The sequence below is a fragment of the Pelophylax lessonae genome, assembly GCF_965119305.1.
Source record: "Pelophylax lessonae genome assembly, chromosome: 5".
In the NCBI taxonomy this organism is placed as follows: Eukaryota; Metazoa; Chordata; class Amphibia; order Anura; family Ranidae; genus Pelophylax; species Pelophylax lessonae.
In genome coordinates this window covers 141,431,728-141,456,951 of record NC_138772.1, presented here as the reverse complement: position 1 = coordinate 141,456,951, position 25,224 = coordinate 141,431,728, and the positions used below count along the sequence as shown (strand labels likewise).

The window sequence follows — 25,224 nt, the reverse complement described above, 5'->3', positions numbered from 1 at the left end:
TACTCGGGCTCTTAGTGCTTCCTGGGCCTTCCGCCATCAGGCGTCGGTGCTTCAGGTTTGCAAGGCGGCTACCTGGTCGTCGGTTCATACCTTTACAAAATTTTATAAGGTTGATGTGCTGGCATTGGCGGATGCCTCTTTTGGCCGCAAGGTTTTGCAGGCCGCTGTTTGAGGGGACCTTTGGTCTACCTCTGGGTTTTGTTTTTTCAGGTGGGTCTCATCTGCTTAGTTCAATGAGTCCTCTGTTTTTCTGGTTGGCTCTGTTTTGGCCTTCTGGATTGGATTTTATTTCTATTATCCCACCCCTCATTTGTGGCACTGCTTTGGGACGTCCCTACAGATATCAAGATATCAGTCCTGCGTCTGTCAATGAGCGACAGAGAAAACTGGATTTTTGACTTACCGTAAAATCCTTTTCTCTTAAGCTCATTGACAGACGCAGTACCCGCCCCTATTTTGAGTTGGGTTGGTATGAGTCTGACACTGCTTTGTTACATAACTGACATCCTATGCAGGGAGAGAGAGGATATACCCCCTGGGACTGCCCATAGGTGTGGCCAGAACTGTTTTCCTGCCTAGTGTCCTACTCCTGTAGGGGGCAGTATAACCCTACGGATATCAAGATATCAGTCCTGCGTCTGTCAATGAGCTTAAGAGAAAATGATTTTACGTTAAGTCAAAAATCCAGTTATTACAATTAGAGTTGAGCGGACACCTGGATGTCCGTGTTCGGCGGGTTCGGCCGAACTTTAAAAAAAAGTCCGGGTCTGTGTCCCGGACTTTTGCCGAACTTTTCCCGGACACCGAACCCCATTGAAGTCAATGGGGACCCGAACTTTAAGGCACTAAAATGGCTCTAAAACACCAATGGAAAGGGCTAGACTGCTGCAAATGGCAGCAAACCGTAGTTAAGAGCATGGCAAGTGCTCTGCAAACAAATGTGGATAGGGAAATAACTTAAAACAACAAAAAAAAAACTGAAAAATAAAACAATGTTCTTCATCTCTGAAGGACGAGGCCCATATGGAGTAGGAGGGAGGTTGAGGTGGTGGTGGATGTGGCGGTCTCATAGGCGTGCGCACAGGGTGTGCCGGATGTGCCTGGGCACACCCTAATCACCTAGGGCACATAGCATTATCGTTCTGTTTGCCAGTGAGGAGATGGGAAAGATCTCCCTCGGACATGCTCTGCTCTATTTCACTTTGCCAGCAGGGAGAGTAATGTATCGGGGCCATGTACATGTAGGCAAACACATGCATGTGTATTTAAACTTTGGGGTGCACACCCTAATGCAATAGGCTGCGCACACCTATGGGCGGTGTAGGTGGAAGCGGCGGTGGAGGAAGACCAGGGCCGGATTAAGAGCATCATGGGCTTGGTGCTGAGGATTTTGAAGGGCCTTAAGGGCCGTGCCTTGGCATGCACCCAGAGGAGGAAGGGTGCAGCCATGCATGCCTAATTCCACATGGGATGCTGTCTCTGAAGCCCATAAACACATCCATGCATCGGCAACTGTCCCCCCTTGTCCGGCCTTCGTGCTGTGTGGGGAGGTTCTGAGGGAGCTGCCTGGGGAAGCGAGCATAGAAGCCAGACTTCTGTGTTTACAAGTGACAGAAGAGCGGTAACAGTGAATATGGCCAACCTGGGGCCTATATAAAGGTAGGGGCCTGGAGCTGCAGCTCCAATAGCCCCTACGTTAATCTGGCCCTGAGGAGGACGAGGTAGCCAACACTGCTTCTTTTCACAAATTTTAAATGAGGGTACACCCCAAAAGAGTGAGAGAGCAAAAATGGAACAATGGCTGGGTAAGGTTGGTATCCATCGCTATTCTGCACAAGGTACGGAAAAGTCCCGTGGGATCCATGCCTGGTTCATTTTAATGAATGTGAGCTTGTCCACATTGTCTCTGGACAGGCGGCTGCGCTTGTCTGTGATAACGCCCCCAGCCATGCTAAATACCCGTTCAGATAATACACTGGCTGCAGGGCACGCCAGCACCTCCAAGGCGTAAAGGGAAAGCTCAGGCCATGTGCCCAACTTGGAGACCCAGAAGTTGAAGGGGGCAGACCCCTCATTCAGTACGTCTAGGCGTGTGCACACATACTGCTCCACCATGTTGGTGAAATGCTGCCTCCTGCTAAGACGTTCCATATGAGCTGCTGGTGCTGCTGTTTGTTGTGGCGTGCTGACAAAGCTTTTCCACATTTCGGCCATGCTAACCCTGCCTTCTGAGGTGCTGGCGGTGCCCTGGTTGCATTGGCGACCTCTTCCTCCTCCTCCTCCTCTGCCTTGTGCTTCCACTGTGGCCCCGCTGTCAGGTGGGAATGCCAGCAGCATGGCGTCTACCAGCGTGCGCTTGTACTCGTGCATCTTGCGATCGCGCTCCAGTGAGTGAATTAAGGACGGTACGCTGCCCTTGTAACGGGGATCCAGCAGCGTGGCCACCCAGTAATCAGCACAAGTTAGAATGTGGGCAACTCGGCGGTCGTTGTGGAGACACTGCAGCATGTAATCGCTCATGTGTGCCAGGCTGCCAAGAGGCAACGAAAGGCTGTCCTCTATGGGAGGTGTATCGTCCGTGTCCTCTGTATCCCCCCAGCCACGCACCAGTGATGGCCATGAGCTGGCCTGGGTGCCACCCTGCTGTGAACATGCTTCCATCTCCTCCTCCAGCTCCTCCTCCTCATCCTCCAGAACTGTGCCCCTGCTGGACAATTGTGTCCCTGGCGTTTGTGTGTGCAGGAACCCACCCTCGGAGCCCCTTGCGAATGACTGCCCTGAAAGCCTTGGAAATGTTAACTCTTCATCCTCCTCCTCCTCCTGTGCCACATCCTCTTCCATCATCGCCCAAATTGTTTTTTCAAGGAGGCATAGAACTGGGATAGTTAAGCTGAGAACGGCGTCATCGGCACTGGCCATGTTGGTGGAGTACTCAAAACAGCGCAACAAGGCACACAGGTCTCGCATGGAGGCCCAGTTATTGGTGGTGAAGTGGTGCTGTTCCGCAGAGCGACTCACGCGTGCGTGCTGCATCTGAAACTCCACTATGGCCTGCTGCTGCTCGCACAGTCTTTGCAGCATGTGCAAGGTGGAGTTCCACCTTGTGGGCACGTCACATATGAGGCGGTGAGCGGGAAGGCTGAAGTTACGCTGCAGCGCTGACAGGCGAGCAGCAGCAGGGTGAGAGCGCCGAAAGTGCGCACAGACGGCCCGCACTTTCTGCAGCAGCTCTGACATATCGGGGTAGTTTTTAAGTAACCTCTGCACCACCAAATTCAGCACATGCGCCAGGCAAGGGATGTGCGTCAAACCGGCTAGGCCCAGAGCTGCTATGAGATTTCGCCCGTTATCGCACACCACCAGGCCGGGCTTGAGGCTCGCTGGCAGCAACCACTCATTTGTCTGCTGTTCCATGCTCCTCCACAACTCCTGCGCGGTGTGTGGTTTGTCCCCCAAACAGGCAAGTTTTAAAACTGCCTGCTGTCGTTTACCCCTGGCCGTGCTGAAGTTGGTGGTGAAGGTGTTACGCTGTCCAGATAAGGAGGCGGTAGAGGATGAGGAAGCGGAGTAGGAGGAGTTGGGAACAGGAGGCAAACTGAAGCGCCCTGCAATCCTCGGCGGTAGAAGGAGATGCGCCAAACAAATTTAAAAAGGTGTATCTCACATGTACCGATACAGACTATCCCGCAATTTAATTTTTTACACTCAAACAGGGTGTATATTGAATAGCGGAATAGGACAAATTTTACAAAACGGTGTATCTCACACGTACAGACACAATCTAGGCCCTGATTGCAATTTTTTGTACCCTAAAGGCAGGATGAGGAGTAGGAGGAGTTCGGAACAGGCAGGAGGCAGACTGAAGCACCCTCAAATCCTCAGCAGTATGAGATGCGCCCCAAAAATTGGAAAGGTGTATCTCACACGTACCGACAATTTAATTGTTTATACCCAAAGGTTTTGATTGAATAGCGGAATAGGAAATATGATCCAAAAAAGTGTCTGTATCTCACACGTACAGAAGCACACTAGGCCCAAATTACTATTGTTTGTACCCCTAAAAGGCTGAATGAGGAGTAGGGGGAGTATGGAACAGGCAGCACCCTCAAATCTTCAGAAGTATGAGATGAACCCCAAAAACCCCAAATATCATTCAGCTCTGCTGCAGGCCACAATTTAATTTTTTTTTTAACCCAAGGCTGTATATTGAATAGTGGAATAGAAAAAAAGTGTATTTTTGAAACCACTCAATAATAGCATATGTGAACTGAACACAGCAGTGTATGATCAGTCAGCACAGCACAGCTGAAGGAAAAACACTGCACACAGTGCCTGATAGAAAAATACTTTTCTCCCTCCTCCTCAGTGGGCAAAAAAGATTGTGTTCACTGCACCCCAAAAAGATTGTGTTCACTGCACCCCAAAAAGATTGTGTTCACTGTACCCCACACACAGCAAAATGAATGTGGACCACTGACACCTGCCTATCTCCTATCCCACCCCACACAGCAATATTGATTGTAGTTTGTAGAACACACTGACCCTAAAAATCAGCAGACTCTCTCCCTAAAAGGATTGATAAGATCGTAGATCGGTCACTGCAAACCCCACCCCACACAGCAATATCGATTGTAGTTTGTAGAACACACTGACCCTAAAAATCAGCAGACTCTCTCCCTAAAAGGATTGATAAGATCGTAGATCGGTCACTGCAAACCCCTCCCACACAGCAAAATCGATCGTAGAAAGCTGACCCCAAAAATCATCAAGACTCTCTCCCTAAAATGCCTACAACTCGCCCTGCCTAACACACTCCGACCTGTCCCTCAATTCTATCCGGACACAAATGTTTTTTCTTTCCTTTCTGTCCCTAATCAGCAGCCAGCACGTTGATGTGTGCTCTTTCCCTGAACTAAACAGCAGAATGACGCCGCAGCGGCGCTGCCTCGAACTTATAAAGACTTGGTCACATGCTTCAGACGGCCAATCACAGCTACTAATACATTTGTAGGCATGGCTGGGATGGCTTAAGGCACACCAGTTAAACGCTTGTTGATTGGCTGTTGAAAGCCCGCCATGAAAAGCGCGCCAAAGCATGCAAAACCCGGAAATAAAATGACCGAACATGGATTTTTACCCGAACATATAGTAAAGTTTTCGGGTCCGTGTTCGGGTAACAAAAATCCAATTATTCGGTACGAACACGAATAATACAGTCCGTGTTCGCTCAACCCTAATTACAATATATGTCGGGCAATCAGCGTTTTCTTCATTTTGCCATGGGCGAGGAGCACTTTTAATTCGTGGCGTTACCCTTTGGTCTTGCTTCAGCTCCTGAAGTGTTCACAAAGGTTTTGGCCCCAGTGTTGGCCTTGTTACGGCAGAAGGGGATCGCAGTACTGGGTTACCTGGATGATCTGCTTCTGCGTACAGAGTCTTCTTCGGTTCTAGAAGCTGACTTGGAGGTTATGGATCAAAAGGAGTTCGGGTGGACACTGAATTTTCAGAAATTGGTACTGTCTCCTTCCACAAAGCCGGACTTCTTGGGTCGGACACTGGATTCAGCGTCAGCCTGGGTATTTCTTCCTCAGACAAAACTACTGAAGCTACAGGAGGCTGCCCAGCTTTTGTTGTCCAACCATCAATTGTATCTCACGACTTGCATGCAAGTTCTGGGTCTGATGGTCTCCACTGTTCCATTACATTCCATATGCGCAGTTCCACACCAGACCTTTTGCAAAGGGAGATTCTGATCAAATGGAACAAGGATCCGCTGTCATTGGAAATCTGATTCTGTTGAGTCAGGGTTCGAGGGAGTCTCTCCTATGGTGGCTCCGCTCCCTGGCCCTGTGTCTGGGGAAAATCTTTTCTTTTCCTGTATTGGAATGTAATCACCACGAATGCCAGTTTGTCTGGATGAGGGGGTGTGTCTTGGGAGTATGTTTGGCCCAAGGTGTCTGGACTCGGTCGTCTGCAGGGGCGCCCTGTGCAGATACAATCGGACAATGCTACGGCTGTGGCATATGTCAATCATCAAGGGAGCACAAAGAGTGCCCTGGCAGCCTTTGAAGTAGCAGGCATCTTTAGGTGGCCAGAACAAGATGTTCGGGCCCTCTCTGCTGTGCACATTCTCGGGGTGGACAATTGGCAAGCGGACTATCTCAGTCGGCAGGCATTGGATCCAGGAGAATGGCCTTTTTTCCCGGAGGTATTTCATCAATGGTGTCCTTCGTGGGGGACCCCCGATGTGGACCTGCTGGCTTCCGGTCTCAACATTAAAGCACAGAGGTTTGTGTCAAGGTCTCGTGATCCTCTGGCCGACACCGCAGACGCTCTGGTGGCTCCTTGGGGTCAGTATCGCCTTTCCCACAATTCAACTTCTGTCGAGACTGCTACGTAGAATCATGGTAGAAGGAATTCCAGTCATTCTGGTGGCACAAGACTGATCTCATCGGTCCTGGTATGCAGGCCTGGCAAGGCTGATAGCAGACATCCCTTGGAAACTTCCTCTCAGGGAAGATCTTCTGTCTCAGGGACCAATCTTCCATCCTGCTTTACGATTGCTGGCTTTAACAGCGTAGGTATTAAAAGCCAGGTACTGAAAGACAGAGGACTGTCTGAGTCGGTGATTCCTACGCTGTTGAGGGCTAGGAAATCTACTTCTAGGAAGGTGTATATTACTTGGTGTGAGTCACCGGGGGTTTCTCCCCACTCCTTTTCGGTGTCTCGCCTGTTGGAGTATTTACAATTGGGTGTAGATCAACGTTTGGCTCTGGGCACCATCAAGGGCCAGATTTCTGCCTTGGCTATTTGTTTCCAAAGGCCGTTGGCGGCGAAATCCTTGGTTCATATCTTTTGTGCAGGCAGTTCGCTATCTGGCTCCTCTGGTGCGATCCCTGGTACCTCTGTGGGATCTCAATTTGGTTCGGTCTGTGCTTCAAAGGCCCCCCTTTGAAAAAAATTTTAGATATTCCTCTACTCTCACAGAAGGTGGCTTTCTTAGTAGCGATTACTTCCGCACGTCACGTGTCGGAGTTGGCTGCGTTGTCTTGTCGGTCACCTTACTTGGTGATTCAGAGGAACAGAGTGGTGTTAAGACCCTATCGGGCGTTCCTTCCTAAGGTTGTCTCGGGGTTTCATTTGAATGAGGACATTGTGCTACCGTCCTTATGTCCTAAGCCTAAACATTTTAAGGAAATTGCCTTACATTCCTTAGATGTGGTAAGGGCGATTCAGGTTTACCTGGCGGTGACTGAACCAATTAGGAAATCTGATTCTGTGTTCTTACGGATAGACCTCAAAAGGGGCAGGCTGCATCTGCTGCGACCATTTCCAAGTAGATAGGCAGAGGGTGGTGCAGGCCTACTCCATTAAGGGTCAGGTTCCTCCTTTCCCTGTTAAAGCGCATTCTACGAGGGCGATTAGTGCCTCATGGGCCTTCCGTCATCAGGCGTCGGTGGTTCAGGTGTGCAAGCCTACTACTTGGTCGTCTGTACACACATTCCCCAGATTTTTTAAAGTGGATGTACTTGCATCTTCAAATGCGGCGTTTGGCCGCAAAGTTTTGCAGGCTGCGGAGGCTTCCGCTTCTTGAGGGTGAAAATTTTTTCTGGTGGTGAGCTCCAATTCCTAGTTGAGCTCCTGTTGTTATCTGGTTGGCTATGTTTTAGCCTTGTTGGGAATTCTGAGTTTGCTGTGTTTTTCCCACCCCTCATGTTGCACTGCTTTGGGACATCCCAGTGGTCTGAAGACGGGGCTCCTGTGACCCTGTTAAGGCTCCTGTGTCCTGGTTAAGGGCTCTTATGTTTAGCCTTGGCTTATTTTTCCCCACCCCTCATTTTCCTTTTGGCACTGCTTTTGGACGTCCTACTAGTTATGATTTATGAAGTGCTGTGTCTGTCGATGAACGAAAGAAAAAATTGGATTTTTGTACTTACTGTAAAATCCATTTCTCTGAGTTCATTAACGGACGCAGCACCCAACCCTCTATGGAGTTCTAATACGTCTAATACTGCTTGATACTACTACTAAACTGATTACCTAGAGCAGAGAGGGGGGTTATATACAAGCTGAGGACAGCCCATGGGCGTGGCCAGATGTTTTTTATTCTGCCTAGTCCTACTCCAGGAGCAGGCAATATACCCCACTAGTTAAGATTTATGGAGCGATGTGTTCGTTGAACTCAGAGAAATGGATTTTACGGTAAGTACAAAAATCCAATTTTTTTTTTTTAGGCCTGTAGAATAAAATGGTGTCAGTTACAACTTCTATGTAACAGGATATTACTGCAACTGTTAAAATGTTACTGGCTTTGGGTTTGTTTTGATGGGAAAATGCAGGGTGCTTTCAGCATTAGTTTGAGACTCATTCAGAATTCATTCACAAGTACATTTTACATCGAGTTTTGATTGCATTTCCATCGACTTGTATAGGGAGAGAAGCCGTTCTGATGCAAACAAATGTTAACCGGCACAGACTCTAGTATTTCCCATATTTACATGCTTGTGTATAATTCTCATCAATAGCTTGTGTATATATTTGTCAATTACTTTAAAATTACATTCTGTTCTGTGTTGTCATATTTTCTTTTTCAGAGGTGTTAGTTAGCAGTGCAAAAGCTGATCTCACGTTGCAAGATAACCATAAAAATACTGCACTACATTTGGCATGCAGTAAGGTACGTCTCTAAGCAGTATTTGCCTCAGTTCCTCTGCCTTGCTTAGTTATAGGTAGCATCTTTTTTTACACCTTCCTGCAGTATGAATAGCACTCATTTCATGCCTTAAAAAATGCCAGTAATGTTTGTATTACTGGGTTCTTTTGATGGGTGGTTCTCAGCTGTTTTCTGTCAGGAACAACTTGATAACTCAATGCAGTGAAAAATGTAGTTCTGTTTTTTTTTTTTTTTTATGGTGCAAAAATGAATAGTCGTGCAGTACATTTGACAAAATAAACACACAAGTTCCTATTTATAAATCATTTTATCTGTTCTCAGAGCTGCAGAGACAGATCTTAAAAAGAAAACATCTCTCTAGAGTACCATTAGAGTTAAGCTTTAACATAACCTTTTTTTCCCTTATAAATAGAGTGGACAAGGGTTAGAACCTTGGTTGGGTTTTTTTTTTGCGGTCTGTGTTCTCATTGCGAAGATACAACCTCACAATTTGTTCTGGTGAGAGGAAATCCAAAACTTTACAGTTGCCACTACAACAGGGGTAGAGGGCTTTCTTCCAATCGGGACATCTTTTATGGTGACAACTGCTTTCCCCTCATTTTGGGGAAATTTTTTTGCTTACTTCTGTTTCATTTCTTGGGACAGGAAGTGCAAGGAAATCTCAATGGTTACATAGAGCGCACTGCTTAATACTACTACGTAAAAACCTAATATACGTTCCATCCCCTTACCATTAGTGAAAAATAGTTTTGGATATAGTTACACCTAAATGATTTACCTGCTGTGCCATCTTCTTTGGACTTGGCTCTCTATGGGGTAAGCTTAATAAATGTACATCAACTAAGCAAAGTAAAGAACATTTTTCCATAACCTAAAGAGAGCAGCCCCATTTAAAAATATGCTGTGCAAAAACAGGCTCTCTGATATACTTGCTTTGATATTATTCAATTGAAAATATAAAAAAAAAATGCCATAATGTACCAGAGCTATGATGAGAAATGCAAAGTTACTTTAAAACATCCAGGGTCCTGGGATTTTAGACATGCCACGTTATTTCAGTTTGTGATGATAAATGTTTGTGTTACTTAGGTTCTTTTTATGTCAAAGTATGTTTTACTAGTGTTTTTTTTTTTTTTTTTTTTTTTTGGTTTTGTTTTTTGCTTCTTTAAAGGGTCATGAAACCAGTGCCTTGTTAATACTAGAGCAAATTACTGACCGAAACCTCATCAATGCAACAAATGCAGCTTTGCAGACGTAAGTGATGTTCTGGTACATCAGCAGATGGCGCTGTCTTCCCAAAGCTCATAATGATAAGAGGGACCAACACTGCAAAAAAATTTAGGCAGGCTGGTTTCTAGTTGAGGTCTTAGCAAAGTCTTGTGATGTAGGCAGTAACAGAAATTTGGAAGCAAAGTGATGTCATTCCGAAGTAGAAAATCTCTTTCAAATCCTATCTGTACTCCTACACAGTCCCAGTATAGGCGTTTCAATAATAATTTTAGAGAACCAGTTTCCCTTTCGAACCTCTGTGGGCTTCTATGACATGGATTTATTTAACGCAGGCCCTCTTATACACATGTAGGGCTGAAACCCTCCAACTGTCTAGGTGCTCAGTGTATAAAAATGTGTTTACCCTTATAGCTCAGTGCACATGCTTGCTCAGTAAAGTGTTAACTGTGGGCTGTAGCCAGCTGCTTGTTGGACAATGCAGTTATTTTTATATACGCACTCTGTAGCATTACATTAGCAGTTTGTGATCAACGCAGTAGATCAGTGTTTAAATGTGATTTTGTGCTGCATGGTTGGCTTGGATCAGGTCCCTACTGAACTGATCTAATGCTTGCATAGAAACACAAAAAAAAAGAACAGAATTAAACATCTGCTTGCCAATTTGGACGCAGGGAGATCTAAGGTCGCCAACACTAAATCATTTTTTTCAAAAACTGGTTTTACATTTTTAGCTGCAGAACTGCCCATGCCCTATAAAATGTTATGAATATCTTTAAACCTTTTGTGAGCAGAAGTGATTGATGACCAAATGTACAGGTCTAAATTTTTATCTGTATGCATTAATTAAACTATGTTTTGTGCTCATGAAAAGCTTTTTCTTCTAGGTGTACATTAAGCACACCTAGAAAGAAAAAGTGAGTTTGTTTAGAAAACAGCCTTGTAATCATGTCATAGTTGACATGACGACCACTGTCAGTGCAATGCGCAAAGCTGCTTGTAGTGGAGCGTTATTGTAAAGATTGTAGACAAGCAAGTGTTGGCATACAAAAAACATTGCATTCTAGTGATATTTGTTACTATCTTGCATTTCTTTGTAGACCGCTCCATGTGGCTGCTAGGAATGGGTTAACGGTTGTAGTCCAGGAACTCTTAGGCAAAGGAGCAAGTGTATTAGCTGTAGATGAAAATGGTAAGTTTCTTTCCTTCAACCTTGTGTGTATCCATATCATATAAACATTCACTTTATTGTCCAGATGGAATTAAACCATTTTTTTTATATATCTGTCGAATTGAGTGCCTTTAGAAAAACCCAGCACTCTGTGATCTGTATTTTGCGCTAGGTATAGTGTTTTACGGCTGGTTCACACCAAAATGCGTTCTGAGAAAGACCCCTTCTATGCATGTTTCCCGCATTGCAGGTAAGCACGCTGCCCTTACGATAGATTGTTGGTGACAGCAAATGGTTAGTGGCACCCCAAATGCCATACATTTGTGGCCACCAAATCGCATGGTGCCACAGTATGTTCCAGTTTGGTGTGGTACATTTTCAAAAGTAGTACATGCACTATTTTTTGCATGATTCCGGTGTGTATGGCAGCCCATTGAAATCAATAGGCTGCCAAAAACTGAATGCACGGGAACACATGCTTTCCGCTGTGACCTGACCCTGAAGCTTTTATTTATTTTTTTCTATACTTCCTTTATTATTACTGAAATATCACCATGACTGTGGGATGTATTCTAAGAGCTGCATTTTAAAGCAGCACTAAAGATGAAGTTCAAAGATCACAAAGTAATTCCCATCATAGGAAAGGTTTATATTAAAAACCAAAGGCACAGATAGATATAATTAATGTAATTAGGAAGTGTAAGGCCCCTTGCACACGGGCAATCTATTCTGGTCTGTCTGTTTTTCAGGCGGACACAATCAGACCATCCATTCTCCTTTGATGTAAATAGACTTGTGTCCATTTACACCCAGCTACCCCTGATCCAGCAAAAACAAATGGTAGGGGGATCCACTCCCCTCTGTCTGGCTGGATCCAGATCAGAGGGCATTCAGATGTAAACAGCCAGCCAGTCTGTTTACATCCGACTTCTGATTGAGCAGGGCAGGCTCTGTTCATGTCTGCTCTGCATAGGCAGAGCAGACATGGTCCTGTCATCCGGCAGCTCTGCTCAGCAGGGGATTAGCGGACAGATTCCCTGCTAAGCAAAACCGGACCCTGCCCATTTGAAAGGGGCCTAAGAATACTCTCCTACCCCAGAACAAAATGGTTTACTCTTTTACCAGTAGATTGTCTACTTCCGCGGCTATGAAGGGTTCCTTAAGCCCCCATCAGTCTTCCAATGTCAGCTCTAATACCAGAATGTACTTTCAAAAGAAGACATGTCCTCTCAAACTAGCAAAGACTGTACCAAGGCCTCTTACGGTTATGGGGTGTCCTCATTTCTCAAAGTGGAGAGAAAAGTCGGTCAGCCTTCTGATTTCAGAAAATTTAAGATGCCTGTAGAGTGTCTGTCTTTTCCAAGGGATACAAACCGGAATTTCTCTTTCATTCATTGACGAATACAGCCCCTGATTTTTCTTAACAATTGGATTATACTGCCCCTACAGGAGTAGGACACTCGGCAGGAAAAAGCTTGACTAGGCCAATGATCAATCCCAATGGCCATGACCTATGTCAATCACCATGGTCGCACAAGAAGTGTCCTGCCGGATCAGGTAGTAGCCGGCATTCTAAGGAGGGCAGAAGATCATTCCAGCGCCCTCTGCTGTACATATTCCATGGAAGGTACATAGGTCCCAGCATAATGATTTTAAATAAGTAAGAGATCTCACATTTTATGCCAGGGTATAGATGAAAAATTCATCACCTCCTAAATCCTAAATGATTGTAATTTAGGGCTTTCTGCTGGAAGACTAAAAGGAAAGAAGCAGGCCACCTACAGTCCATTTTGGTATACCTTTATAGTCAAAGTTCTTCAGACAGTATGGACACACAACAGTGTGTATTCATCTAAATGGGGAAAGCACCCCCAGCTATTCAATAAAGCAGCAAAAGTCCATCAAAGGGTAGTCAAGGTGTGACTCATTGAATGATCCAACAGCATGCTGCACCATAGATAAGGAGATAAAACAAAGGTGGAAGCAAGTCTTTTGGGAGTCTCGGCCATCTTTCTACACCTGTAAGCCGCTGCAGCCTATGTTCCAGCTGAAAGCCTGGCAGTTTCCTGGCAGAACTCTGCTTCAGCCAACCGCTTACCTGCTGAGCTCTGCAGCCTCACGGTGATCCTAAGAAGAAGAAATCCGTGCTGGACGCATCTCAGAGATTGGAGTACCTGGCTTGACAAATGATATGGCTCTGTCCAGAATCTTCCAGCTTCAGGACAAACGTCTATTCATTCCCATGCCCAGGCTCTCTGCCCAGAGTAAAGCCATTGATCCGTGTTTGCATAGGGTTGTTGGGTCTTATGATTGCCTTCTTGTAAGCTGTACCGAACCCCTAGTTTCATTTCAGATGATTGCAACCCCACATTCTGGCAGCCTGGGACAAATAGACTTGGCTGTTCAACTTTCCCATGCTTCTGACCTCCAGGCCAGACTCTCACTAGCATGATGGATTTCCAACCAAGCACTGGAGTTGACTCCATAGTCATGGAAGGTTCTAAAGATAGAATCCAGCCTGTTGCCTTGGGAGCAGTCTTCTCGGCACAGTGGATTTGGTATTCATAGAATGCTCGCCCTCCTATCAGTGTTCTGGATGTTGGTTTAGTTCTTTGTCAGGTGTCCTTGCAATAAAGGCATTCAGAAGTTCAATGTTCAGGCTGTGGCCTGTATCAATCATAAGAAACAACAGAAACCACTCTAAGGAATCTTAGATGATCCTCTCTTGGGCAGAACTTCATGTTTTGGCCCTGTCCACCCTTCACATTCCAGACTTGCTAAATTGGCAGGTGGACTTTCTCAGTTATCTGCTTCTAGAATGGTCTCTCCTTGTGAATGTTTTTCAAGCCCTTTACCAAAGATAGGGGATGTTGAATGTGGATCCCCAGGCATTGAAATTTAACCATAAACTTGACAGGGTTGGCGCCAGGTCCTTAGGGTCTTTGCATTGAATCCCTTGTACTTCACAGGATTAACTTAAAGAGCATTTCATTTGTCATTATCTCACTGAATTGGCCCAGGAGGACAGTACTCAGACATACTCAGACTGCTGGCAGATGCTCTTTGGACTCCTCTGGACCTCCTGTGTCCATAGGCCAGTGTTTCTGCTTCTTAGTCGCTGGTTCTAATGGCATGGCTGTTGAAGCCACGGCCCTGATGAGCAGACCTTTCGGATTCAGTCATCCTTAAACTTTTAAAGGCCAGGAAGTCAACTTCTCGTAAAGTCTATCTTACAAAATAGTGGGGAAAATTAGGATTTGATCCCCTGCAGATTTTGGAAGTTTACACTTGCAAAGAAAAGAAGGGTTTATATTTTTTTTATTATAGGTGTATTTTAAATGATAGAGACAGAATATCAACCAAAGATCCAGAAAAACACGATACAAATGTTATAAATTGAGTTGCAGGTTAGTGACTAATTATTTGATCCGCAAGCAAAACAGGACTTAGTACTTGGTGGAAAAGCCCTTGTTGGCAAGCATAGAGGTAAGACATTCCTTGTAGCTGGTTACCAGGTTTGCACACATCTCTGGAGGGATTTTGGTCCACTCTTCTTTACAGGCCTTCTCTTAATCCTTAAGGTTTTTTGTTTCCTGCTTGGCAATTTGAAGTTTTAGCTCCCTCCACAATTTTTCTATAGGCTTACTCAATGGCCTTAGTGTGCTTCTTCTTGAGCAACTTCTTTCTTACCTTGGCGTTATGTTTTGCGTCATTGTCATGCTGGATGACCCATCTTCAGTGTTCTGGCTGAGGGAAGAAGGTTCTCATCCAAGATTTTCCAATGCAGCAAAGTTGGCCTGTATCTTTAGCAGAGAAACCGCCCAATGCATAATGTTTCCACCTCCATGCTTGACTGTAGGGATGGTGTTCTTAGAGTCATAGTCAGCATTTTTTCTTCCTCCAAACACAACGAGTGGAGTTAATGCCAAAGAGCTCAATTTTGGTCTCATCTGACCACCACACTTTCTCCCAATCCTGAATCAAAATTGAGCTCTTTGGCATTAACTCGACATGTTTGGAGGAAGAAAAATGCTGATTATGACCCTAAGAACACCATCCCTACTGTCAAGCATGGAGGTGGAAACATTTCTCTGCTAAAGGTACTTTGCCACATTGAGGGGCCAATGGACAGGGCCTTGTATTGTAAAATCTTGGATGAGAGCCACCTTCTCTCCAAGTCAACAAAAGAGTTGGTCCAGAAGAAGCACATTAGGGCCATTTGAGTGGTCTAGCCAGTTTCTAGACCTTAATCCTATAGAAAATTTGTGGAGGGAGCTAAAACCTTGAGCCAAGAAACCTTAAGGATTTAGAGAAAATCTGTAAAGAAAGAGTGGACCAAAATCCCTCCTGGGATGTATGCAAACCTGGTAACCAACTACAAGAAACTTCTTACCACTGTGCTTGCCAACAAGGGTTTCTCCACCACTTTGCTTGCCAACAAGGGTTTCTCCACCAAGTACGAAGTCCTGTTATGCTTGGGGATCAAATATTTATTTTAGTCACGGAATTGCAACTATATCATTTATTTTTCTAGATTTTTGGTTGATATTCTGTCTCTATCATTTAAAATACACCTTTGATAAAAAAAAAAAATATATATATAGATCTTTCATTTCTTTGTAAGTGGGCAAACTTACAAAATCTGCAGGGGATAAAATAATGATTTTCCCCACTTAACACCCTGTTCCAAATTATTATGCAAATTCTATTTAAGTGTCACAAAGATCAAATATTTAGTTTTTCAGTTTAACTCATGGATGGCATTGTGTCTCAGGGCTCTTTTGATCACTGAAAACAGTCTCGGACACCTGTGATAATTAGATTGCCAGGTGAGCCCAATTTAAGGAAAAACTACTAAAGGAGGGTGTTCCACATTATTAAGCAGAGCACCATGTTCATGCAATATGGGGCAGAAAAAGGATATCTCTGCTGCCGAAAAGAGTGAAATAGTTCAATGCCTTGGACGAGGTATGAAAACATTAAATATTTCATGAAAACGTAAGTGTGATCATCACACTATTAGGAGATTTGTGGCTGATTCAGAGCACAGATGGGTTCGTGCAGATAAAGGCACATTGAGGAAGATTTCTGCCAGATCCATGCATCGAGAGAGCAGCTCCTAAAATACCATTACATAGCAGCAAACAGATATTTGAAGCTGCTGGTGCCTCTGGAGTCCCACGGACATCAAGGTATAGAGTCCTCCAGAGTCTTGCTAGTGTGCATAAACCACCTATTCGGCCACCACTAACCAATGCTCGCAAGCAGAAACGGCTGCATTGGGCAGAAAAATACATGAAGGCTAATTCTCAAACAGTCCTGTTCACTGGTGAGTGCCGTGCAACCCTGGATGGTCCAGATGGATGGAGTAGTGGATGGTTGGTGGACGGCCACCCTGTTCCAACAAGGCTGCGACGTCAGCAAGGCGGTGGTGGGGTCATGTTTTGGGCCGGAATCATGGGAAGAGAGCTGGTCGGCCCCTTTAGGGTCCCCGAAGGTGTAAAGATGACCTCTGCAAAGTATGTGGAGTTTGACCACTTTCTTCCCTGGTACAGAAGGAAGAACTATGCTTTCCGTCATAAAATTATCTTCATGCATGACAATGCACCATCTCATGCTGCAAAGAATACCTCTGCATCAGTGGCTGCTATGGGGATAAAAGGAGAGAAAGTCATGGTGTGGCCTCCATTATCCCCTGACCTCAATCCTATTGAGAATCTTTGGAGCATCCTCAAGCAAAAGATCTATGAGGGTGGGAGGCAGTTTACATCCAAACAGCAGCTCTGGGAGGCTATTCTGACACCTTGCAAACAAATTCAAGCAGAAACTGTCCAAAAACTCACAAGTTCAATGGATGCAAGACTTGTGAAGCTGCTATCAAATAAGGGGTCCTATGTTAAAATGTAACGTGACCTGTTAAAATGTTTAAAACGATTAAATGTTATAAGTTTGATTGAAATAGCTTTTGATTTCAGTAAATATGCTACAAACACAACAAATGAAAATTTTCAGTTCCTTACAACCTATAAAGTATTTTGAAACTTACTGTGCGTAATAATTTGGAACAGTGCATTGTAAGTTTTTTATGTTTAAAATAAATACTGTTATTAGGAGGTTTGTCCAATAAAATTTGAATTGTACTAATAGTTAACAGGTGAATTATGCTGACTGTTATTTACATCAACTATTTAGGTAAATGAGAAAAATATCATTTGCATAATAATTTGGAACAGGGTGTATAAAGCCCATTTTGCTTGGTGCAGTTCGAAGAGCTTTCATATTAGACAGAATATGGCCCACAGAGTTCTTTCTATCTTCCACATTTGACTGATTTTTACCTTTTTTAAAGTCCTTTTCTTAGAGTTGATTTAAGGACACAGGTCCCACCGCTTGTCTGTGATCTTGCTTCTACTATTGCTTTTCTAAAACTGAAGCATTCTGGCAGTGGAAGGTGTTTGCCGGTGTCCAAATCCTTCTGTAGGCTGCAGTATAACCAAATTGATCTCTGAATCATGTGCCCCTCAATGAACTCCAGAAAAATGGATCTTATAGCAAGTAAGATAATCAAGTTATCCTACTGCTCTGCCAACACTGCTTTTCTAAGTTTGGACATTTTACTGCAGAATCTATTGCTCTGGGATCCCAAAACAGCCAGTCATGTGAACACAGTTTTGAAGACCTTACCCATTTTGTCCACCAAAGGGAATAGTCAGAGTTTAGAAGGACTGATGACTTGCCAATCTTTTTGACATGGCTGGCTGTGAGTACTTTGGTCATGTGACCAACCAACATGGGGTACTTGGGCAGTGGTTTCTGCAGTGAAGGTAAATATTCTATAGCTTCTTTTAACCACTTCCTGACTGCCCGCCGCAGCTATACTGTGGCAGGGCGGCCCTCCTGTGTGAACCGACGTAGGTATACGTCGGTCGTGCACATGCAGCTAGGGACGGGCGCGCACCGGCGCGTTCCCGCCCCCACTCGGCAGCGGGGATGCCGATGCACGGGGCAGGCGGCTCCGATTGCCACCTGACACCCGCGATCGCTCCCCGCTGAGAGAGGACGGGCAGTTGTAAACACAGCTGACTGTTCTCTCTGCAATGATCAGAGCGCCAGTGATCCTGCTATATAGGAACACAGGTCTCTGTGATCATTTCACAAGCCACGCCCCTAGGTACACATTGAACCCCTTGATCATTTACTGTGTTAACCCCTTCCCTGCCAGTATCATTATTACAGTAACCGTGCATATTTTTAGCACTGAATACTGTAGTAATGTCACTGGCCCCCCCAAAAGTGTCAAAAATGTCAGTTAGGGGTCCGATCTGTCGCCGCAATGTCGCAGTCCTGCAAAAAATTGCAGATCGCCATTACTAGTAAAAATAAAAATGACATAAATCTTTGCCGTAGTTAGTAGTTGCGATAACTTTTGCGCAAACCAATCAAAATACGCTTATTGCGATTTTTTTTTTTTTTTTTTTACCAAAAATATGTAACGGAAAATAAATTGGCCTAAAATGTTAAATTTGGATTTTTTTTTTTTTTTTCAGAATTGTCGCTCTTTTTTTGTTTATAGCGCAAAAAATAAAAATTGCACAGGTGATCAAATACCACCAAAAGAAAGCTCTATTTGTTGGGAAAAAAAAAGGACGTCAATTTTATTTGGATACAACGTTGCACGACCGCACAATTGTCCATTAAAGTAACGCAGTGCCGCATTGCAAAATATGGCCTGGTCATTAAGGGGGAAAATCTTCCGGTCCAGAAGTGATTAAGTAACAAGCAAAGAGGACAGATTAGTTTTGAATCCTATTTGACCACAGGGGCTCTTTAGATAGAAGGTTGTGTGTTGATAACAAAAATCAGCAAGCGCTTGCTAATGTTTACTTTTTCTTCCCTTCTCTGACTGCAGGCTACACACCAGCATTGGCATGTGCTCCCAATAAGGATGTTGCTGACTGTCTGGCTCTCATTTTAGCCACCATGATGCCGGTCTCATCATGTACCACAATGCCATCTCTGACTTTAAACCACTACACCAATCCCTCAAAGACAGTCACTTTTGACTCATTGCCCCTCACGAGAAGTGAGCACAGTTCATATTGCAGCTTCAACAATATCGGCAGGGAAGATGGCTATCCATACACAGAAGAAGATGAGCTCAATGACTCGGACTCGGAGACCTACTGAGGGATACAATGGAGCCCAGATTTTAAATAAATTCACATTGTGCAACCAGAAAGAGTTCTCATCTCTGTGCTGCCAAGGTGGCCACAAATATAGGTTAACTTATCGAGTTTATAAGAAAGTGTTTTTTTTTTTTTTGTTCTTTACCCTTTTAAAGTAAACACTGATGATTTGACTTTACATTTATTTTAATCTGACCACTTTTTTTTGGATAACAAACCTTTCTACACCCCTGTTAATGTCGTCTAGAGGTTTGGATCCTGTGATGAGAATTGTTCCCGGACAACACATAGCCCGGGGATGGTTGAGACCATTTAAGCAGTCATTACTGTTTTATTTAATATTTTATTGTCTTTGTGGAAAGAATCTTTTATATGGCGGGGCCTAGCAGTCCAGGCAGTGGGCGACTTCAACCATTGTACAGAAAACACTATAGTGAACGTTGTATAAATTGAAAAAAAATTTTTTGATGGCAATAAATTAATTTGGTACATCTGGCATTGTGTGTACATCCGTTTGCCAAGGGACCAAATAATAGTTTTTTTTTTTTTTTTTAAGTGGTTTGAATTGACTGGAAGCCGTTAATCTAGCATCATGAGTTCTATCTAAGTCTTGTTTCAGTTAATACCAAAAATGTCAAATTTTTCTTTGATATTTTTTCTTCCGGCGTCCACGCAGGAATAATAAAAAAAAAACTTAGACTCTGTTTCATTATTGCTTGTTAGCAACACGTGGTTATGCAACTAATACTGTATTGGGAATCAATCATTAGTAGTTTTTTTTTTTCCTTCTCTCTTGTCCCAGTAGTGCTCTATCTTCTATTAACTATTAAAGTACACGGGACAGAACTGTGTTAAAATATAAATTTAATATAAAACTGTTCTTTTTGCCAGTGCACAGAGAAAATGTTTTTTTAATGCAGGGAACATTGCATACATGGCCTGGTTTAAACTAGTGGATTAACTACTAACTCAGACCACAGATGTCTTCAGTGCGTATTGGTGACTGGTACACTTCAACGCTCTTGCAACAGTTGTAATTGAAAGAAGCTTCCAAGGCAAAAAAGAAAATGCTGTTTCTATCTCTTGATCACCTAGACCAGTGTTTCTTAACCAGGGAACCCTAGGGTTCCTCCTGCGCTTGCTAGGAGTTCCTTGAGCAGTGAGCAAAGGTGGGTAAGTCTCCCACCTACACTGGCCACCAAGGTAAGGAGGCAATTTTCCTCTGGCTACCAATGTAAGGACTCACCCCTACACTTGCCACAAATGTTAGAGGACACTATTGTTTTTATTGTCTGCATTTCTGGTCTGCAGTTATTTTAAGAATATTACTGAAAATAATTTTGTAGGAGGGTTGGTAAAAATAATTTTTTTTTTATTATTTAAAACGTTTTTCAAATGATTATTTTCTAATGTGCCTAATGATAATGTACCCTGAACTGTAGTTATACTTTTTTTTTAAAGGTTCCCCGAGAACCTGAAAATTATTTCAAAGGTTCCTAAGCGTGAAAAGGTTGAGAATGGCTGATCTAGACTAAAGAACGCCGTTTCAGCCTTGTTCTACAGCACCACCTTTAGATAAAAACCTGTCACTGCACCTGTCACTGCAGTGTGGCCTATCAGATGCAGCATATTATAGGCATTATATCATTCCCAGTCTTGGAGGTGATCTATTTTCATTGAAAATAAGCAGTCTGGCTAATAGCAATGTTCTATAATGACATTGTTGGATCTGGCAGTGTATCCTCTGTACAGGTTTCAAACCTGAGAAGGCTGCACAGGAAAGGTAATTATTTTCAGATTCCTTATTTTTAGAGTTTATGAACTAGGACGTGGTAATTCCTATGGGACACAGGGCATGTTGGCCTACCTACCCAAAGTATTTGCTAGCTATCATTTGTAATGGGAAAACCCTTTTAAAAATAGCTTTATCACGGCAAAGCATGTAGATTTGTGTCAAATGGAATGGTAGCTTTTTTCCATAAAGGTCTGTCACTGTAGCATGATTGTGCCCTGGCAGATTGCTGGTAACTTTGAACATCCGAACACTAACTGGCTACCTGCTTTAAAAGGCAATTGTTTGGTGTATATATTTTTTTATATCTTTTCTGTATGACATTTTATAAAATGAAATGTGTATTTTTGGTGTAATAAAGCTATTTCTATTTCAAATTTGATTGATTTTTAAACTAAAGAAACTTATAGAGCATATGGCCAAATGTTAATTAAAACAAGCTAGTATTTTAACTTAATTATGATTTAAAAACCACCTGTTGTAAGGTATGCCTTACCCAGTCCTTTGTAGGAATCTGTCCACAAGTAAGACACCTGTGTAAGAGCCCTCAGCCGGAAGGTGTCCTCCTCTGATAACTGGATAGACTTGGATAAAAATTGTCTTGTGTTAGTATACAGCCCAGGAGTCTACGATTGCATTTCCTTATTAGGCTTTCCTACAGGTAATTTGCTTTGCCACCCGAGTGTTTGCTTTGCCAGAAGACCATTTCTCCAGCTTGGACAGGCTTTGTGTAAGTGCTCATAATTCTTCCCAATTAAAGATTTATTCATGTCAGCAGACATCCTGAGGAATAGCATTGACAATGCTCTGAAAAGCAAGTTAAAAAACATTATTTTTTGGAGGGGTGTATTTAGCTGGATATAGGTCTCGTTTAAGGATGGATACCAGCTTGTGAGTCTGGGTTTAAAGAGAAGCGTACAGATGTACTAATTTTTTTGAAAGAACTGCACTACGAATTTAATTTGAACTTGAAATGAGCATCTGTTACTTTTTCATATATGATTAAGGACTCAACCACACAGTTTACTTTTTGTTGGCAAACACTGCAATGAAGTTATTAGTTGCAAAGTGGTTCAATTGATTTTTAGCATGAGATTAAAATTCCCAAAGTAAGTCTTGTTTCTATGAGCCTTCTCTTGTACATGTTGGTGTAAAGAGCAGAGTGTACCAGCTTTTTTGAGGGTGGGGTGTATAAAGAAAGTGATTTGAAGCTCCTTAGATGCGTTTCTTGTACATGTTTTTCAAGGTAACATAAGAGAGCAAATGGTACAATGCTCTTTCTCAAATCTCCTGAGCCTTAGCATGACTGCAACAGTCAAGCTATTTTTTTTTGGTAGGTATTTTGACAAGAATTAAATATCACTGGAATAAATACTATGTATGCATTATTGTGCTTGGTGCGCATAGTGCTGGCACCAGCTTTTCTTCAAGTACCATTGCATGCCAAATTACTTCCTGATATAGCTTCACCTGCATCCCTGTGCTTTAGTTTTCTTGAGAAGAGTGAGGATACATCCAACAGATCATTAATTCTATTTGTTGAGAATGCAGTCTACATTAGTGACAGCACACCCTGCACCTCTAGCTTTTAATTATGCACCAGCATCTCTCATTCGATTATGGGCCACCTCTCAGCTGCCAAGAATATGGTACTGATATAATTACACTCACCTCTACTACCTCTCTTTTTTTGAGGAAACCTTTACTGAGGAGATATGGAGCTTGAGCTTCAACCTCTTCCCGCTAATGGTACGCATATATGCGGCCTCTCGGCAGGTGGGCTTTAACGCTGAGAGGCAGCATATATGTGACCCCATGTAAACATTCTTCTATGCTGAGAGCGCGGGCCCTCCATTACCGTCGGGGACCTGAAAGCTCCCGATGCATACTTGCGGTCGGGAGCTTTCCAATCACGTGACCGCTGTGAAAGCCAATTACGGCAACCACATGACCCAAATGCCCACCTCCATCTCCTGGCACTTAGAAGTTCTTAAAGGGTCGGGAGGCGGTGGCAGGAAGGGGTTAAAGTGTAGTTCCAAACTTGTAGTCTAACTTGAGAAAGCTACACTGTTTGTGTTCCCATTCTCGTACCTTTTTGGAAGTTTCTGAGGAGAAGGTTTCATTCTCACTGCAATACTGTTCTGAACAGCCCCATAATTTCTCTATCCCCACACAAACTGGGGACACACTGGATTATCCCTCTTTAACATACAATGTAGAAGCTCAGTTTCTAAAGCCAGCCATAGATGGCGTGAATCTCGGCTGATTCAGTATATTTAAACCTCTATAAGCAGGTTGATTGTACCCAAGTGGATCCATCGATCCACTTGGGTACAACCAGCATCTCAGATACTTCATGCATTTATTTCCATTGGTTATAGCCACTAGCAATAATCACTGTGTTTTCCCGACAGGGATCGCTTTCCAGCAAGATCCACACCCCTGGTGCTGAATTTAGTGATTTAACTTTAACCCTTTGTTAGGGCAGACATTGTTCAAATCTTATGCAAACACGATTAAAATATAAAGCTGGCCATTCATGGATCAAAATTTGGCTGGTTCACCAGGGACCAGCTGAATTTCAATCCATGTGTGGCCACTGTGGCTGAACAGAAGTTGATCTACCTATCAGCTACAGTTTTGATCTGTCGGTTATGAAGGTCAGGAAGTCTCTTCACTGTCAGAATAAAAAGACCCAGTGGAGAGGAATACTTCATCTACCTTAAATGTGTGGATTAGGGAGACGAGTCAGTGTGTTTATTTATTTTTTTTTATTCAACCGACTGGTTGAACTAAAAACTTGACTTTTCTTTGGCCAGCCCTAGAGGAAGTAAAAAGTTAAGCAGCAAACAAAACTTTTTTATTTTAGTTTAACCACTTAAGCCCCGGAGAATTTTCCTGCTTAAAGACCAGGGCCTATTTTGCGATTCGGCACTGCGTGACTTTAACGGACAATTGCGCGGTCCTGCGACGCTGTACCCAAATTAAATTGACGTCGTTTTTTTCCCCACAAACAGAGCTTTCTTTTGGTGGTATTTGATCACCTGTGCAATTTTTTTTGTGGGACTGCGGCATTGCGGCGGACAGATCGGTCCCCTAACTAACATTTTTGACACTTTTGGGGGTACCAGTGACATTACTACAGTAATCAGAGCTATACATATGCTTTGTTACTGTAAAAATGACACTGGCAGGGAAGGGGTTAACTTTATTAGTGATCAAGGGGTTAAGTGTGTCCCTAGGGGTGTGATTCTAACTGTAAAGGGGTGTGGCTTGTGATGTAACCACAGAGACATACGATCCTACATAGCAGGATCGTATGATCTCTGCAGTTATACCAGGGAGCATGACAGGCGGCTTTGTTTACATCAGCCACCTGCCTTTCTCCCTCTCCAGCGGGAGATCGCGAATGGCCAGCGGACATGGAGCCGCCGGGCACACGCGGGGATGGCTGCGAACGAGCAGGGGCGGGAGCGCGCCTCCAGCGGCGCGCGCTCGCCCCCTGCAGACTCCTGGGCGAGCGACGTAGTACTACGTCGCTTTGCCCAGGAGGGGCTGACTGCCACAGTAAATATACTGTAGGCGGTCGGCAAGTGGTTAAAAAGAAAGTATGGTGTTTTTTTTAATCGCACCTAGGTGATAATTACTGCATCTGTCCCCCGCTGGCTCAAACACTGAACCCGAGCAATCAATCAGCAGATCACTCAGTTCTTAGATCTCCCTGAGCAGAGAGCTGCTGACTGCCCTGGCCTTCCAATCTGAACTAATAAATTAAATGGTTAGATTGAAAAGTAAGAAAAAAAAAAAAAACCTTGGTAGTTCTTATGAGCAACCATTGTTTAATGGCAATGGTTACTTTCATATTTTAGCAAATAGTTTTCAACCATGTTAATAGAAAATGCTTATAAGTGACTGTTCTAAATATTAAAGAAAAATGTAAATAATTGTGTAGTAGGGATCTTAAAATTTGGTTGATAACGTTTTTCAACTCAGTCTGTCGAGGTTCATTGACATTCATATGGTTACTTGTGGATCGAACATGTAACTCATTTTTAACGCATTTCATACTTGACTTTAAGATCCAGAGAAACTACATGTTTTCCTATTTCTACGGGTATTTGTATTTTCCAAACGTTGAAATTTTATTGCACATTTTGTGGGGGGGGGGGGGGGG

The 25,224-nt window shown here is 43.6% G+C and overlaps 1 protein-coding gene across 1 annotated transcript in view; it reads left to right on the top strand.

The window, feature by feature from the left end:
* Positions 1 to 19,897, top strand: part of ANKRD28 (ankyrin repeat domain 28) — a 182,542-nt gene extending 162,645 nt beyond the window's left edge. Inside the window, exons 25-28 of the mRNA XM_082259485.1 lie at positions 8,595 to 8,677; positions 9,846 to 9,928; positions 11,002 to 11,093; positions 18,982 to 19,897. Of these exons, the coding sequence (XP_082115611.1) occupies positions 8,595 to 8,677; positions 9,846 to 9,928; positions 11,002 to 11,093; positions 18,982 to 19,259 (536 nt within the window). The 3' untranslated portion in view covers positions 19,260 to 19,897. The remainder of the gene's footprint in view (positions 1 to 8,594; positions 8,678 to 9,845; positions 9,929 to 11,001; positions 11,094 to 18,981) is intronic.
* Positions 19,898 to 25,224: the final 5,327 nt, after the last annotated feature.